The sequence below is a fragment of the Mus caroli genome, unplaced genomic scaffold, assembly GCF_978045245.1.
Source record: "Mus caroli unplaced genomic scaffold, Mus_caroli_1 scaffold_17, whole genome shotgun sequence".
In the NCBI taxonomy this organism is placed as follows: domain Eukaryota; kingdom Metazoa; phylum Chordata; class Mammalia; order Rodentia; family Muridae; genus Mus; species Mus caroli.
The window spans coordinates 94,613,845-94,632,534 of NW_028227272.1; the positions used below are offsets into that span (position 1 = coordinate 94,613,845).

General features: G+C 44.2%; 1 protein-coding gene across 2 annotated transcripts in view; it reads left to right on the top strand.

The window, feature by feature from the left end:
* Positions 1-17,787, top strand: part of LOC110288594 (interferon-induced GTP-binding protein Mx2-like) — a 32,788-nt gene extending 15,001 nt beyond the window's left edge. For both annotated transcript variants that reach the window (XM_085832223.1, XM_085832224.1), the window contains exons 6-14: positions 2,375-2,513; positions 2,966-3,164; positions 7,880-7,958; positions 8,377-8,499; positions 8,908-9,049; positions 12,889-13,047; positions 13,528-13,604; positions 15,394-15,645; positions 17,213-17,787. In XM_085832223.1, coding sequence (XP_085688349.1) covers positions 2,375-2,513; positions 2,966-3,164; positions 7,880-7,958; positions 8,377-8,499; positions 8,908-9,049; positions 12,889-13,047; positions 13,528-13,604; positions 15,394-15,645; positions 17,213-17,443 — 1,401 coding nt within the window. In that variant the 3' untranslated portion in view covers positions 17,444-17,787. The remainder of the gene's footprint in view (positions 1-2,374; positions 2,514-2,965; positions 3,165-7,879; positions 7,959-8,376; positions 8,500-8,907; positions 9,050-12,888; positions 13,048-13,527; positions 13,605-15,393; positions 15,646-17,212) is intronic.
* Positions 17,788-18,690: the final 903 nt, after the last annotated feature.

Here is an 18,690-nt window from a genome sequence, read left to right on the forward strand (position 1 = left end):
GATCCATTTGATTCATAATTTCTCTTAGTTTCTCTGTGTCCCTGTTTAGTTTCTGTTTCCATGATCTGTCCATTGGTGAAAGTGGTGTGTTGAAGTCTCCCACTATTATTGTATGAGGTGCAATGTGTGCTTTGAGATTTACTAAAGTTTCTTTAATGAATGTGGCTGCCTTTGTATTTGGAGCATAGATATTCAGGATTGATAGTTCCTCTTGGAGGATTTTACCTTTGATGAGTATGAAGTGTCCCTCCCTGTCTTTTTTAATGACTTTGGGTTGGAAGTCAATCTTATCAGATATTAGAATGGCTACTCCAGCTTGTTTCTTCATACCATTTGCTTGGAAAATTGTTTTCCAGCCTTTCATTCTGAGGTAGTGTCTATCTTTTTCTCTGAGATGAGTTTCCTGTAAGCAGCAAAATGTTGGGTCTTGTTTGTGTAGCCAGTTTGTTAGTCTATGTCTTTTTATCGGGGAGTTGAGTCCATTGATATTAAGAGATATTAAGGAAAAGTAATTGTTGTTTCCTGTTATTTTTGTTGTTAAAGTTGGCATTCTGTTCTTGTGGCTGTCTTCTTTTAGGTTTGTTGAGGGATTACCTTCTTGTTGTTTCTAGTGCGTGGTTCCTGTCCTTGTATTGGTTTTTTTCTGTTATTATCCTTTGAAGTGCTGGATTCGTGGAGAGATAATGTGTGAATTTGGTTTTGTCGTGGAATACTTTGGTTTCTCCATCTATGTTAATTGAGAGTTTGGCTGGGTATAGTAGCCTGGGCTGGAATTTGTGTTCTTTTAGTGTCTGTATAACATCCGTCCAGGATCTTCTGGCTTTCATAGTCTCTGGTGAAAAATCTGGTGTAATTCTGATAGGCTTGCCTTTATATGTTACTTGGCCTTTTTCTCTTACTGCTTTTAGTATTCTATCTTTATTTAGAGCATTTGTTGTTCTGATTATTATGTGTCGGGAGGTATTTCTTTTCTGGTCCAGTCTATTTGGAGTTCTGTAGGCTTCTTGTATGTTCATGGGCATCTCTTTCTTTAGATTTGGGAAGTTTTCTTCTATAATTTTGTTGAAGATGTTTGCTGGTCCTTTGAGTTGAAAATCTTCATTCTCATCCACTCCTATTATCCATAGGTTTGGTCTTCTCATTGTGTCCTGTATTTCTTGGATGTTTTGAGTTAGGATCTTTTTGCATTTTACATTTTCCTTGATTGTTGTGCCGATGTTCTCTATGGAATCTTCTGCACCTGAGATTCTCTCTTCCATCTCTTGTATTCTGTTGCTGATGCTCGTATCTATGGTTCCAGATTTCTTTCCTAGGGTTTCTATCTCCAGTGTTGCCTCATTTTGGGTTTTCTTTATTGTGTCTACTTCCCTTTTTAGGTCTAGTATGGTTTTGTTCATTTCCATCATCTGTTTGGATGTGTTTTCCTGTTTTTCTGTAAGGACTTCTACCTGTTTGATTATGTTATCCTGTTTTTCTTTAAGGATTTGTAACTCTTTAGCAGTGTTCTCCTGCAATTCTTTAAGGGATTTTTGTGCTTCCTCTTTATTGTCTTCTACCTGTTTACCAGTGTTCCTTTGTATTTCTTTAAGTGTGTTATTAAAGTCCTTCTTGAAGTCCTCTACCATCATCAGGAGATATGCTTTTAGATCCGTGTCTAGCTTTTCCGGTGTGTTGGGGTGCCCTGGACTGGGCGAAGTGGGAGTGCTGGGTTCTGATGATGTTGAGTGGTCTTGGTTTCTGTTAGTAAGATTATTACGTTTACCTTTCGCCATCTGGTAATCTCTGGGGTTAGTTGTTATCGTTGTCACTGTTTAAAGATTGGAGCAGACTCTGTGTTCCACTCACCCGAAGTCTCAAAATCCTGTGGCGGGTGTCATGGGTATCTGGCAGGTGTCAGCCGACCCTGTGCTCTAGCTATCCCGGTGCTGGTCAGGCCGGAAGAGGCCTGTGGCCCTACTCAGGCCGGATTTCTGCCTCCCCAACGAAAGCAGTCTCAGTTCCCGCGTGATTGGACTGGAGCAGAAGCTGTGTTCCACTCACCAGAAGTCTCAAGATCCTGTGGCAGGTGTCGTGTGTAGCTGGCGGGTGTCAGCCGACCCTGTGCTCTAGCTACTCCGGTGTAGGTCGGGCTGGAAGAGGCCTGTGGCCCTACTCAGGCCGGATTTCTGCCTCCCCAACGAAAGCAGTCTCAGTTCCCGCGTGATTGGATTGGAACAAAAGCTGTGTTCCACTCACCAGAAGTCTTAAGATCCTGTGGCGGGTGTTATGGGTAGTTGGCAAGTGTCAGCCGACCATGCACCCTAGCTACCCCTGTGCTGTTCTGACCGGAAGAGCCTGTCTCCATAATTAAGAGTCACCATCTAATTTATTACAGATCAAGAGACTCGTCAAGACATACATCCAAAAACAGGAGACCATCAACCTGGTGGTGGTCCCCAGCAATGTGGACATTGCCACCACAGAGGCTCTGAGCATGGCTCAGGAGGTGGACCCTGATGGGGATAGGACCATAGGTAAGGAGAGTAGGAGATGACAGTGGTGTGTGATGCAAGTGAGATACATCTCCTGGATCCAGATAGACCATGCTCAGGGTCTAAATGAGGTCAGAGACAGGGAGCCTCCTCATCTCATCTCCCTGGTAAAAAAGGCCTGGAGGAAATCATATCTACTGAGACTCATTGGGCTAGGAGCCATGGTAAAGTCCATGGCAGAGTGAAGAATGAACAACTGTTGTCTGGGTGGTGGCCATGGAGAGGTGCTGAGGCATATGCAGATGACAGAGGGGCTTGACTGTCTTCACAAGGCCACGTACACAAGTCTCTGTGTGTGGGTTTTCATCTTGCATGGGTTTTGTATAGATCATGTCTGCCTCAGACAAGGATGAGATCCTGGTGGCCAGGGAGAGCTGAGCTTCCTGCTATTTCGGAGCAGTGTGTGTCCTCTGATCTCAGTGCCTGTCCTTCAGGGATCTTGACCAAGCCCGATCTGGTGGACAGAGGTACTGAAGACAAGGTCGTGGATGTGGTGCGGAACCTGGTGTACCATCTGAAGAAGGGCTACATGATAGTCAAGTGCAGAGGTCAGCAGGACATCCAAGAGCAGCTGAGCCTGACTGAGGCGCTTCAGAATGAGCAAATCTTCTTCAAGGAACACCCTCATTTCAGGTGCCTCTGCCATACTGTCCTGTGCAGTGAAAATTGCTGGTCAAGAGAAGACCTGACATGAGGGGTGTGTGTGTGTGTGTGTGTGTGTGTGTGTGTGTGTGTGTGTGTGTGCAACAGCCTGAGGATGATAGCACCTTGAGAACCACTGTAGAATTTTCCTTAAGGAAAGAAAAATGTACAAAGTAGTTCTTAAAGAGTATTAAGTAGTGAAAAGGGGAAGGGGACTTGCCAAAATACCACAGTCAAATGCTACAGGAACCAGAGTCACAACTATAACAGAGCAGAGGAAAAGTAGGAGACCCAGATCCTGGCTGTGCCTTTGACATGTCATAAAGGTAGACTCAGTTAGGAGAGATATCAGTTCAGCCATCTATGTCAGAATGACAATTCAGTATCTCCAGAAAATAATGTCAGGCTATTGCCTGCAATGTTGATACATTGCAGCAAGGCAAAGGCTGGCCAGCAATAGACACAGGTGATAAGAGCTGAGCTTCCATATGTACCTGTCGCTGATGGCTTAAATCGCAAGACCTTTGGAACTTCCTACTGCAGGAACATTCTCTTTGAAAAGAAAAGGCTGTCCTAATCTTAATGGGAACTGTTTGATTTTTTTTTCCATTAAGTGTGATATTGGCTATAGGTTTTTCCTATATAGCCTTTATTAGATTGAGGCAAGCTCTTTCCACCCCAAGCTTCTCCATGACTTCTGTCCTGAAAAGGATATTAGACTTTTGTCAAAGCCTTTTTCTGTGTCTACTGAGATGATCATGTGATTTGTCTTTGAGTTCATTGTGTGATGGATAATCATGAATTGATTTACATATGTTAAACCATCCTTATATCACTGGAATGAAACCAACTTGGTTGTGATGAATGATATTTTTGTATGAGTTTCAATTTGGTTGTCAATATTTTATTGAGAACTTTTGCATATTTCTTCATCCAGGAGAGTGGACTGTAATTTTCTTGTTTATGTTTTGTGTTTATCTGGATTTGGTATCAAGGTAATACTGGAAGCTATTCTTCATTTTCTATTTCATGGAACATTTGAACAGTACTGGTATGAATTTCTTGAAGGGCTGGTAGAATTCTGCAGTGAATCCATCTGGTCCTGGGCCTTTCTTAGTTGGGAGAGTTCTTATTACTGTTTCAATCTCATTCCTGGTTATGGGTCTGTCTAAACTGTTTATTTTCAATTTGGCTTAATTTCACTCAGTATGTTGAATACGTCTAAAATTTTACCCATGTCTTTTGGGCTTTTCAGTTTCATAGAATATATAGATATTTAAAAGAATGTCCTTATGAGTTCCTGCACTGAATCTATTGTTCTCTCTCTCTCTCTCTCTCTCTCTCTCTCTCTCTCTCTCTCTCTCTCTCTCTCTCTCTCTCTTCCTGTCTCCCTCCCTCTCTCCCTCCCTCCCCACTTTGGTTAATTTAGCCAAAGGTTTGTCAATCTTGTTTATCTTTCCATTTCATTTCTGGCTGTTCTGGAATTCACTATGTAGACCAGGCTCACAGAGAGCACTACCATGCGTGGGTTTGGTGTTGATTTTGTGGTGTTCTTTGACCTCTTTTGATAGACTATTATGGTGTTGCCTCTTTATTCCCCGTAAGTTCTTGGGTATGTTTATCCTTCTCTTCAGATCCCAGTATGATTAACAGTCATAAATTCCCTAAGTCTGTTTTTATCTTGGAAGTTTTTATTTCTCCATCAATTTTAATAGATAGCTTTGCTGAGTGTAATAGTCTAGGTTGACATTTGTGCTTTTTCAGAATTTGGAATACATCTTTCCAAGTTTTCCTGGCTTTAAAAGTTTCCATTGTGTGCATGTCTTTAATCCCAGCACTTGAGAGGCAGAAATAGGTGGACTTCTAGGAGCTAGAGATCAGCCTAGTCTACATAGTGAGTTTTAGGACAACCAGGGACTACATAGAGAGACCCTGGTTCAAAAAAATCAAAACAAAAGCTTCCATTCAATTCCATTTCTATTCTAGTATGTTTGGTTTTTTTTTTTTTTATGTATCAAAGCCCCGTATTTTGAGAAAGACCCAAGGCTTAAATGCACAAGCAAAAGGGGAAGTACAGATACTTATCAGTGGGAGGGGTAGGGCAATACAAGCAAAGGGGGAAGTACTTATGGGAGGGGGGCAATAGAAATTCTTTCTTTTGGCAGCTACACGGGGAAGCAGGAACTTGGTGGTATCAGGGTGTGGTCAGGACATCAGCGATGGCTTAGGGCTGGAACATTCTCAGAATCGGTAGGGCTGGAACATTCTCGGAATTGGTGTGTCGGTGGCCCGCTTTTGACCCCCTTTTCTTCTCGGGGGGAGAGGCCCAATTCAGAGATCAAGAGTTGTCTTAATAGCTCCCAACATCTCCCCCGTTTTAATATTTTTTATAAAGGCATAATGTATAATAAATTTGTAGCCACGTTTTATTGATCGCTTAAACGTCTGTTTGCTCACCGGGTGATTCTCTTAAAACCACGAAGGACACAAGGACAAGTCATCTATGAGGCTTGAATTAATGGTCCCAGTCTGTTGGATATAACCTGGGCCAGCCAAGGGATTTAGGAACGAAGCAAGCTCCGTGGGTAGAGGTAGAGGTCTGATCCCCAGTGTGCAATGTTAGGGGCCATGTACAGGATTGACTCTTAGGCCCACAGACTTCTACCTAGAGTAACCCTGACCTGCTCCCGTGCCGTTTTTCCTGGGGGAAGGACCCTAGGGCACTCAACCTTCATGCAATCAGACATGCCTCTCAGAGACTGTCTAACAGCTTCCAGACTAATCTCTGTGCAGTACTTAGTCTTACAACTCTCACGGGCGACAGCTTCAAGTTCCAATTTTTCGATGTGTCTAGCCTGGGATGACTGTTTAGTTTCCAATGTGGCGAGAACATATATTACCATGTCGGAAGCACAGACTAAGGCAATCTATAAATGATTCGTGGCATGAGACTGATGGCCGAATTTGGGGGACGGAAATGATCTTACTTAAGCATTTTATGGAAATTGAGTCTCTCTCCCCGAGAAGAGGGTGATGAAGCAGTATCCATGTCTGCCTCTTCTCCAGTAACCTGCTTGTTATCACCAACGTCCAGCTGATGGTAATGAACTGAATCAAATGTGCTTGAAAGAGATGAATCAATTTGAGATTTAACAAATCGGGTCAATTTCTGAAATGCCCAAGGACCGAAGGCAATCAATATTAGGAGTCCCAATAGGGGCCCCACAAGGGAGGACAACAAGGTCGAAAGCCAGGGGGAGGTTGAAAACCAGTTTTGATAGTCCACCTTTTCCCTAGGCCATTGTAAATACATATGCATGGGTGTAACTCAGCTATCTATTCTAGTATGTTTGTTATGTTTTTTTATCTGTTTAAATAAATTGACCAGTGTAGAAATTGGGTCCCTAATAAGAGTAAGCTGTCACAGCAGGAAGAGTTCTAACTTCCTTATGCCTTGTATCCCAAGCATAACAGTGCCCTGCGTGAACACAGATTCTGGTAGCTTGAGACTAGTATAGCTTCATGTCTTTAAGAGCTCATGGCATAAATCCTGTCTTGGGTCAGGGTGAGTCTCCCCACTTTACTTGTTGATCACGCATATGCAAATACATGCCAGTGAATTTGTATAAAGACCTGGATCTATATGTATTGTATATATTTCTGTGTATTATGCATGTGAGTGTGCATGTTTGTACTCATATGTGTAGCCTATATTGGAAGGGTATGTATATTAATATGTATTATACATGTATATTGCAGGTGTTTTGGGGGGGTCCTCCTTAGGGTTTAACACAGTATAGTACAAATCACTGTACAGTACAAGGCTGCTAGCCTGGTTTTTGGGGCAGTCCCTCAGCTAGCCATCTAGACTCACCTGTCTTCCCTGCCTCTGTGTCTCTATCACATGGCTCTCTCCATGGTCTCTATCTCCCAGTACTGCTCCTGTTCTTCCTCTGCTTCAGCTCTAGCCTTCATCTCTTTATTCAGCAAGAGCCACACTCCTTTCTCATACAAAAAAGTTATTAGCATAGTGAGAGAGCTTCCACAGCTTACTCACTCTAAGACTGTCAGTAGCAGGCAGGACTGTGCTCTCTGTCTATAGCTGGCCAGATTGAGAGCTACATGACCTCCCTCATGGGAGCTTGCTTTTTTAACATGATAATCTCAGAGAATCATCCTTTTGAGCAGATGACAAAGTGACAAACATTTCCATTTAGAAAGTAGGTATGGTGAGCTATAGAAATGACAGTACCATATATACTGCCAGCACAGCAATTAACTATCGAGAATACAGGGACGTACCTTCATAGCCAGTTGATAAAATGTCAATGGGGATAGGTTACCCCAACACATGTAATGTGTCTGTTTACTCACTTACCACACATGGAAGGTTGTATGTTTGTGTGCATGTGTTTATGTGTATCACACATGGACAGGGATGTGTGTGCTATGATAACATATATGTAGTTGTGTACATGTGTTTTGTGGAAAGCAGATTTTACTCTGATTATTACATGAGCCAAGGTGGATCATTGCAGCCCACTGTAGAACTATCCAAGCTGATTCCCCTGCATCATTCCACAAACCCACCTCTGAGTAGGTATCCCATTCACTAATAATACCCAAACTGCCCTGATCTACCCACAGCAGGCTACAGACTTGTTTTCTGGCCAGGTCTGATGGAACCCTCTCTTCTATTCCCTCAGAGTTCTTCTGGAGGATGGGAAGGCCACAGTGCCCTGCCTGGCAGAGAGACTGACCGCAGAGCTCATCTCACACATCTGTGTAAGCTATAGAGATCCTGCTTGGAAACAAGAGTTCTTGGCACCTGTTGACCTGTTGAAAACAACACATAAGTTTAGGAGTCTTGTGTTGTTCCAACATCTTCTGTTTTAGAAGCTACGAGGTGCTTTGTGGCATTTTCCTATAGAGAGTTCATGTATCTGACAGAAGGAGTTGTTGCTGGGTAGCTTTTTTCAGGAACCAACCATATACAGTGGACAGGTTTATGTACCAGATGGAGGTGTGGGCAAACCTGGGTGGAAAGAGATGTTTCTCAAGTACTGCTTTGCACCAGGAAAATTGTCTCAGCACCTTAGAATGTTGTTGCCCATGTGTCATGATGACTGTGTAGAGTAGGTTTGGGGCCTCCTTTGCATTCCAGTCTTAATTTCTATATTCCATTTACCTCTTTCCCTTTCAGAAATCTCTTCCTCTGTTAGAAAATCAAATAAAGGAAAGTCACCAGAGTGCAAGTGAGGAGCTGCAGAAGTACGGTATGGACATACCAGAAGATGACAGTGAAAAAACTTTCTTCCTGATTGAAGTGAGCATTGTCTATGTTTCCAGACATGGGGACTACATCACTCTCTACACAGGAATCTGTCTGATGCTCTTTAGATCTCATGTCTCTAAAGCTGATAGAGACGCACCCTGCCCACTTAGTGTTAAAAAGGGAGTCAGAACAGAGACCATGGTTGAGTCCAGGGTGAAGCTGGGTGGCATTTTTCTTTTAACCACACTGAAAGAAGAGTTCTCCCTGAGTATCTTAAAGGAAGAGGGGGTAAGGGAGATACTTCCTGCTGCAAAAATCCCTTCTCCATACTGTTCTGCTGGGGCCCACCCACGAGGATGAGGTGACGCTCCTGCCTTCAGGGTACACATGTCCTTTCGCAAACTTATTCATTACTTGAAAAAATATCTCTGCTTATATTGATGTTTTTCTTCTTGACAGAAAGTCAATGCTTTTAACCAGGACATCACTGCCCTAGTACAAGGGGAAGAGAATGTGGCAGAGGGAGAATGTCACCTAGTCACCAGGCTCCGAAAAGAGTTCTTGTCCTGGAGTAAGGAGATTGAAAAGAATTTCAAAAAAGGTGGTATCTTGTTCAATCTGTGTTGCTATCCTTAACAATCTTACACTCCATTGTTATAAACACTAGAAGTTCATCATTCACAGTTCTGGGTGCTAGGAAGTCCCAGGTCAAGACATCAGAAGATGGGGTGTCTAGTGAGGTCTTCATTTCTGCTTCCAAGATGATCTACCTGGTCTTTGTGTGAGGAAGATGAGAATCAGCTGCCTCTGTTCTCTGATCTGAGGACACACATATCCTCTGTGAGGATGGGGGATTCATGCCCTAGTCACTTCTTAAAGACTCACTTTTCAATGCCAGTGTACTAGAAATGAATTTCTACTTATGAACTTGGATACTGCATCAAGATAAGGACCTGACAACAGACCAAAGTACAGATACTACCTGTCTCAGTCAGGGTTTCTATTCCTGCACAAACATCATGACCAAGAAGCAAGTTGGGGAGGAAAGGGTTTATTCGGCTTACACTTCCATACTGCTGTTCATCACCAAGGATGTCAGGACTAGAACTCAAGCAGGTCAGAAAGCAGGAGCTGATACAGAGTCCATGGAGGGATATTCTTTACTGGCTTGCCCATCCTGCTCTCTTATAGAACCAAGACTACCAGCCCAGAGATGGCACCACCCACAAGGGGACCTCCCACATTGATCACTAATTGAGAAAATGCCTTACAGCTGGATCTCATGGAGGCACTTCCCCAACTAAAGCTCCTTTCTCTGGGATAACTCCAGCCTGTGTCAAGTTGACACACAATACTAGCCAGTACACTACCAAAGTCTAACTTGGTGAAACAAAGAGGGTTTGGGGGTAGGTTTCTTACAGGGATATGGGTGATTACAGGCACAGAAATGACTCAGAGACATCTGTGTCCTCAAAGCCCACCCCAGAATATGTGATTGCCCATGGTGATTGCACAGCCTGCAGGCAGCTTAATAGGTTGGAGAGTGTCCTTTCTGGGTAGTTCAATTGATCTGAGACTCTGCCAGGCAGCTTGACTTATCTATGCTTCTGCCAGGCAGCCCAGTTTATCCAAGAGTGACTCTCAACAGTTCCTGTTGTTTATATACACTTAAGGAGAGGGCCTATTGAATCTTATCAGTTTCAGGGATTTCCTAAAACCATTCAGTTGTTTACTTCCTGAGTTTAAGGAGCTTCCCAGGAGGTTGTAGTATTTTACTTCCCTTAGGAACATCCTATTTTTTTTTCACATCCTTTTTAACATCTCATGCCTTAGAAGCATCCCTCCAAAATGAAAAGTTTTAATCTTGGAGGAAACTGCTGCCTGTGCAAGGCCTTCAGTCTGGGGTTTCTCAATGTGTTTCATTATGACAATGAGAAGGCAATATAAGTGCTTGTAGCCCTCTACCTCTGCAGTACCCCACTTCTCCATCTTCATATCTTTGGAATCTAAAGCAGGGGAAATGTGTTATAAATCTATTCTTTCATCATATATCAGCGCTGACATGGCTAAGAGGAAATCCAAAGGACTTTGCCTTCCTTGAAGTTGTTTGATGAAGACATAGAATTGACTTGAACCAGTCAGATTCAGACAAACAGCTTCCCTTGGCATGAGTGTCAGATATATAAAGTGGAATGCTCGATTTCCTGCAGGCCACATGTAGAATCCATTAGTAACCTAGTGGAGAATGTGATGGGTGGTCAGTTTGGGTAGTGATGTGCCTCTGTAGGGAGCTTTATGAGACAATTATTTAAAGGCTATAACTTTCCATGTCCTCACTGTGCCCACCGTTTCTGGTGTCACTACTAAACCCAGACAGCTGAAGCTGAACACTATAAGCTCTGTAGTGTGTCTTCACTCCAGGGAAGAGCCACTGTCTCGTTTCAAATCTTGAGAGGTGTCTGCCACTATGTCTGATAAATGAGGGGAGGGGCAGTTAAAGAACAGAATATGAAGCAGCTTTACAGCTCCAAGATACAAGAACAAGATCCAATTAGAAAATGGGCAAAGGACTGTAAAAGGCATCCTGAAAAGAAGATATACAAGTGACACTCAAACACTCAAAAGATGTACGACCAAAGACCATCGAAAATGCAAATGAAAACACAGGAATAATTCATGTCCCAGGCCCTAGGGAAAGTAGAATCAGAAAGGCAAACATTACCAGATGCTGGAGAAAAGGCAGGGAAAAAGGAAACCCTGGTGTACTGATGGGGAAAGTGAAATGATACAGTTGCTGTGGATTACAGCAGTGATCCCTCAGAGAAGCAAACACATGCTTCCCACTTCCACTCCCAGGGGGATTTGAAAAAAAGTCTATAGGAAATAGACAGCATACAAGTCCTTTTACTCTAAACCTGACATTTCTCCCCAGGTCTTTACAAGTATTCTACTCTAAGTATTTATGCATTCTTGTCAATCCCTGTAAGAGCACAAGTCAGAGTGGATTAGAGACCACCCTAACAGGCTCCTTTATAGTTAGTCAGTACCTTTAAACACCTCATCTGCAAATAGGGCCACCTTGAGGTGCTAGGTGGTTAGAACCACAACACAAGAGTTTTGAGGAAGGCAATTCAGCTCTTAGTATCTCAGTGGAGTGTTTTAACCCACAGAAAGGCATAGAAGGAGTGGAGTCACAAGGTACTTGGCTGATGAGCCTTGCAGGCAGGATACTGAGTGAAAACCACCAGTCACAGGGTGTGTGACAAGCCTGTGTCTTGTAATTCCATTTTAAAGACACCCAGAATATACATATGGTGTAGACAGAGGGAGAGCACAGGCTGCAGAGTTGGAGATGGAATAAGGTGAGATACCAACTGCTAGTAAGAATAGTGGTTCCAGGGGTGACAGAAACTTCCCAGAACCAAAGGTAAGACTGTAGAGCTTGACTTACAACTCTCTGGATAGATTCAATGTCTTGTTTAATGACGTAAGCTTTCTTTTAATTAACAAATATTCTTTGGAGGCTGGAGCAATGGCTCGGTGACTGTTCTTCCAGAGGATTTAGGTAACTCCAATCCCAGGAGATCTGACACTCTATCCTGGCCTGTGGAAGCACTGTATGCACTCTGTGCACAGACATACGTGCAGGCGAAACACCCAAATGTATAAAATGATAAAAACAAAACAACAATAAACATAAAGAAACAAAAAATGAATTATCAGTTTATCACAGAGAAAGCTGGTGCCATCTGAGTCTGCTTCCTACTTCCAGCAGAGGGGAGAGGGACTAAGTGTTTTGTGTCATGAACAAGGGAACAAGTCACACTGGGGACATCAGATGCCTATTTCCCCTGTCATCCGTTGATGAAGGTGCCTCTCCTCCCACCCAGCTCATGATGCTGTCTAAGGGCCACAGGGCCTAGTGAGCCATGCGCTCTGACCCTTCTTCTTTGGTCAAAATCCAGTTGGATCCATAAACTCACAGGCTCAGGTCTTTTTGAGGCTGCATTTTCCTCTGGTCTCCAGATAGATTCTGTTTTTGCCTTAACTAAGAAGTAGCCTTGAGACTGCATTCTTCGCTATAACCCTGAATATTTTTCTTTCTTTCCTCTGTCTTTTAAAGATTTATTTATTTATTTTATGTATATGAGTACACTCTCACTCTCTTCAGACAAACAAGGAGAGAGCATAAAATTCTACTACAGATGGCCGTGGGCCACCATGCAGCTGCTGGGAATTGAACTCAGGAACTCTAGAAGAACAGTCAGTGTTCTTAACTGCTAAGCTATCTCTCCAGCCCTGCACCCCCTGCATTTTTAAATATGCAGGCATTTATTCGTTTCACTTTATATTGGTAAATTCAGAAAGATCAGAATGAGTTTGTTTAGAAAAATCTGCAAGATGGTTTTATAAACAAGTTGCTGTTGCCTTCTATTATAGGTTATGCTGTTTTATATAATGAAATCTGGACGTTTGAAAAGCAGTATTGTGGCCAAGAACTGCCAGGGTTTGTGAATTACAAAACATTTGAGAACATTATAAGAAGACAAATCAAAACCCTGGAAGAACCAGCTATAGAAATGCTGCACAAGGTCACTGGTGAGTGCTGCCCAGGGCTTCACTGGAGAATGCCATTGTTGCTCTTAGCCATTTTATTTCTGGGCTGGGGACACTGGCAGTGCTGCACCTCAGAGCTGTCTGTCAGCATTGGTTCTAGGCCAGTGTCAGGTTTTCTGTGATCTCGGATACTACTGTGGTGTTCAGGAATCCAATCTATTCTGACACTGTGGGAAGATTTGCTGTCAAAAGACAGTCATGAAACCTCCTAGGCCCTTCGCTCAATCCTATAAGAGAACAGCCAGAGTCCTTCATTCAAGGTGATGGCCACCCTTCTCCTGCAAATACAATATCTCTGGGAACCTAGGTGTGCTTCTCTCTTCATTGGGCAAAGAGAAGAGCAAGGAGGGAAAGATCAGGAGAGCACCCACATCCCTTACCTCTGCCCCGGTTTTGCATCGACATAGCGTGAACATGTTACCCCTTACCACATTAAACTGGTTTTTTTCTCTCTTCGATCAGAAATTGTACGAGCTGCCTTTACAAGTGTTTCTGAGAAAAATTTTTCTGAGTTTTTTAACCTCCACAGAACTACCAAGGTAAAAACCAAATGTGTTATTTTTAAAGCATAATGAATATAACAGTAGAGAATCAGTGTTTTGGATTGAGATTATTTCTGCTTTTCTGTGCTTAATTAACCTCCTGCTTGAATTTTAATGATGCTGCCACTGGTGCTGTCTGACTAAAATGAGGACATGGAGGGAAAAACAGAAGGAGAGAGGATTCAGAGATGAATGCTGACATCCACAAATGAAAACCCTGTCAGGGAGACTCACAGACTTATGTTTTAAAGACACTCCTCACATTGAGTGAAAGGTGTCAGATATGGGACTCAAGGGGGACATTAAGATGGATTATGGGAAGTAAGACATTTATTAGAAAAGTTGTTAGTGTTATAGACAGACAGTATACCAGTTGCTTTGAGGGCCCCAGACACTCTGACAGGGATCTGATGAGGAATGAAGCTCACAGAACAGACTCGGGTCCCTTATAAGACTCTGAGGAAGGAGGAACATTTTATAACCCTGTAGCCATGCTCTCTGATACCCCAGCAGGCAGAAGGGAAAGGGGTGGGGGAAATGTGACCACTGGTAAGCGTCAGATAACCAGAGTAGGCTTTCAGTGTCCTTTGACATGTGCAATGTGTCTTAGAAGACTTACTTCCCAAAGTGAGAAATCCAGACATCTGAAAGCCCATTGGCTTAATAGGATAGCTGATATTCTGTGAAGCAGAGGGAAAGGAAGGGCTGCTGGATTCTTGGGGCCAGAGTCGCAGTCTGGACTGGATTCCATCAGTGAGAATGCTGAGTGAAGGCTATCCTCTATGGCTGTCCTTAAAGCCCAGGACATGATGGCCATAGATGACTGACCTCAAGTGAGTCCTTCTTATATCTGCACTTTCTCTGGTAGAAGCTACTTTCTGTAGATGTCAAAGCTTCTTAAAAAACAAGGAGAGTAGCTGGGTCAGAGCTGAGAGTCTACACAGGTCCCAGCCTTTGCCTGCCTGTATTCCTTGGTTGTGACCAAATACCTGATAAGAACAACTTTATAAGGGTTTATTTGGGCTCATGGTTTGAGGGGGTACAGTCTGTTGTGGCCAGAAAGACAAAGCAGTAGGAATGTGAGGCAGCTAGCCACACTTCTCTATTCAGAAAACAGATGAATTCTGATATTCAGAAGCACAAACTATAGGATAGTACTGCTCACATTAGGCTGGATTTTCTATCTCATTTAAACATCTCTGGAAAAACCTTCTCAGACATGCTCAGATATAAAATCCTGTGTGATTCTAAATCTAGTCAAGGAGCTGGGGAGATGATTCAATAGTTAAGAATGCTTACTGCTCTTAGAGAGGACTTGGGTTCAGTTCCCAGTACCCACAACCAGTAGCTTCAGTTCCAGGGCATCCAGACCTTTGAAGGTACTTACATGAATATGGTACACAAACACATACATCACACATACACACACACACACACACACACACACACACACACACACGACACAACACAACATACATAAAATAAATAAACAAAAAAATCTTTAAATCCACTCAAGTTGACACTGAAGATTGACCCTTGTAGTAGGGGACTACTCATACCTGACTCAGTTTCCCCTGGTTTCCACCTTCAGCTCAGGTGACCTCCGCATAGCTGAGCTGAGCTAGAGGAGCGGGGGTGTGTGGGGTGGGGGGAGAGTGACAAGGGAGGAACAAGGACTGCTTCCAGGTAATGACTGCTTTTATTTCTGCCTGGTGGCTTGATACTTGTGGATCTGTTGGATGCCCTGTGTTCTTACTCCATGGTAAGCATTTCACTTTTTTTGCAGTCCAAACTTGAAGACATCAGATTAGAACAAGAAAAGGAAGCAGAGACGTCGATCCGACTCCACTTCAAGATGGAACAAATTATCTACTGCCAGGACCAGATTTACAGAGGAGCCTTGCAGAAGGTCAGAGAGGAGGAAGCTGAGGAGGAGAAGAAGAAGACAAAGCATGGCACTTCCAGTTCCTCTCAGTCCCAAGATTTACAGACCTCATTCATGGCTGATATCTTCAAGCATCTGAATGCCTACTGCCAGGTAAGTGTGTGAACACATTGGAACTGGGTTTTAGGCCACTTGTTCCCTTTGTTTCTGTGTCTCTCTCTGTGTAGGGTATAAGTCTGCAGCAGGTTTCAAGACAACTCTGTCCCACGGCACCTAGGTGAGCCTCTGGGAAGTGGTTCTAATTCCTTCAAATGAAAAGGTAGCTTAGAGAAATAGACATCTGCCTTTTATGGTCCATGTGGCCCCTGGCTGTGACTCTGAGAACATCAGCTTTCTTCTCTGTAAGATGTGGTTTCCCCATCCTGAGCACCAGTGATGGAGTGTAGGGCCCTTAACAGTGTTGGGATTCCATGCACTCATCGAGTAGACGCTAGATCCTGACACCTGTTTAGTGGGGCATACATCATGTAACCCAGGTAACAGCAGGTCCTACTCAGCTAGAGCCACAGGGACTTGAAGCAGCCACACAGAGGATGTCATGGTTACCTTCTCGTGTACAGACCTTTGTTCTAATCACTGGCTGCTAGAAAGCCAGTCTTGCCTTGTGGCCAAGCCCATGATTCCTGGGTCCTATGGCCTTGCACCTGTAGATAATCAGGTTTGCTATCTGTCTCTGGGACTCTGACAACTCTAGGGACTTCAATAAATGGTGGAGTGGAGGTTTTATCCTGCCCGACGGGCTTTTTTTCTCAGAGTATAATGTCCTCAGTGTCTCTACATGTCATACAGTGGATCAGAGCTTGTCTGCAGACATCATCCCTTCCTTTTGGCCAAGGCTCTATTCCCACCCAAAGCACCCATGACTGGATATCGGGTCTCTGTGCCTTCTCTATGCCCCTCAGCTCTGCACCTCACTCTTTCCCATTGCCTCAGCCCTCTACCAGGACACTGAGGGGCCTGAGGGAGGCCTGTATCTGCCCAGATCTCACTTCTCAGAGATGACATGGGCCACACCCTAGCCATCTGTCCTATGTCCTGCCATGACTTGAAGTTTCTACCCCAACTGTGACCCGGTACTTATCCCTTGTCTGGCATCTTCTTACTCCGGTGTCTTGTGACATACATTTAACCATCCCCAGAAGGCCATGGTCATGGTATACTTCTATTCTAAAGAAGAAAAATGAGTACCTGGGAGACACCAGATAAGAAACCAGCAGCAAATGACATGTAACTTGGAGAGCAACTTGTCTCAAGAGTGGGAGAATTGAGCAGTTAGCTAGGACAGTGGATGGGGCAGGTGGGGGCTAACTTCCTTCAGGTGGCTCATTTAGACTCTGCCTAGCCATACTTCCCTTCTATTGAGAAGTTTGGGTCTTAAGGACTGGTGAGCAGTGCTCTCAGCAGAGCAGTCAGCTAGTTTGAAATGGAGTTGGGGTGTCTTTGTGGACTGTGTTCCACTACATACACTCTTTTCCATTGAGAATCCATTTGATGGTCAGGGAAACTGATGGAATCCAAAGTCTAGCTACCACTTTGGACCTGTTCTGCCAGGGCAACTGAGGGGCCTGAGGGAGGCCAGTATCTCACTACTCAAAGATAGCATAGTAAGCTCAGGCTCCCTGCACCTCTCCCTCAAGCCTTGTGTGTCTCCCTCTACTAGGAGGCTCACAACCGCATCGCCAGCCACGTTCCCTTGATCATCCAGTATTTCATCCTGAAAATGTTTGCTGAGCAGCTGCAGAAGGGCATGCTCCAGCTCCTGCAGGGCAAGGATTCCTGCAGCTGGCTCCTGAAGGAGCAGAGTGACACCAGCGAGAAGAGGAAGTTCCTGAAGGAGAGGCTGGCAAGGCTGGCCCAGGCGCGGTGCTGGCTAGCCAAATTCCCTGGTTAAGCTGGCTCTGTCCTTCCCTGTGTCTCCTGGATTGTGATTCAGGGACAGAAGGGCTCCTGCCTTTCCTGGTAGCTATACCACCAAACTTTATGTTCTGTTAAGTGCTAGCACAAAGATTTGAAGGAGCTTTCTGCTCACTCTGAGATGAGGAAGAGAAAGAGGCTCTCAAAGCTCAGCAAGTAGATGGGTAGAAGAAGCCACTTTGCTAACAAGACAATGGCTTCACACTGAGTACTCTTCTTGCCCACCATGACCTCTACCTTTTAGCACACTGCCAGAAATAAATATTTGATGTACAAATGGGAGCTGCCTGTTGCATTCCTTAATAAACCACTTTTCTTTGACTCACTTTGAATTGGGGGAAGGGTTTGCACAGGTTGTAGAGGGTGGAGGGCAATTGGGAAAAAAAAAGGGATGACTAAAGCCCCTTGGAATTTGGAGCCAAGGAGGGTTTACTTCCTAAGGACCACAGCAAGTGAAAACAAGCTTGGAAAGACAAACTATCAAACGTGTGCACATGCTTTGTGCACATGGGCAATGGTCTGTGGGGAGTACGAAGCACTCTCAGTGTGAGCAGAAGCTGTTGGAGGTTCTGCATTCACAGCTGCAGTAGAAAAAACATTCAGGGTAGGACCAGGTCAGTTAGGGAACCATACTCTCCCTGCGGAGCTGCAGAGTCCCTCCATGACTAGGAGATGAGTAGATAAGCCTAACCCTCAGATTGGCTCTCCCAGAACCCAGCCCGAATTCTACATAGCACTTCCTGACTTCATGTTTAAGAAGCCTTAGGTCACAGAACTAGCTGAAGTCAGATGCCCAGGTTCACTGAAGCACTGGGAATGCCGGACCCAGGAAGGAGAAGATGCTCCCAGTAGGGAGGGAGAGGAACAAGGAGCTGAGGGACATTCTACAAGAAACACAATGACGAACACAAGGCACAGTGAGAATCCCAGGAAAACTGCCTGCCTCAAAAGCGCCTTGCTCTCTGAGGAGACCAGCTGAGTAGCCCACTCTTAGATGGCAGCTGGGCAGTTGACTAACCACCCTGTGCCCTCCTAACAGATCCCACCCTACATGTCTTCTGACCTTTGAAACTTTACCATCACTGACTTTGGGAGGTTCTAGCATAGGCTTACAAGGATGCTAGGAAGACAGTGGCTACTTACTATCCATGTGCAGTTCCACAGCCTGGGCCACCAATAAGGGATATAAAGGGGATAGTTTATGTAACTTGCTGGGTGTGGATC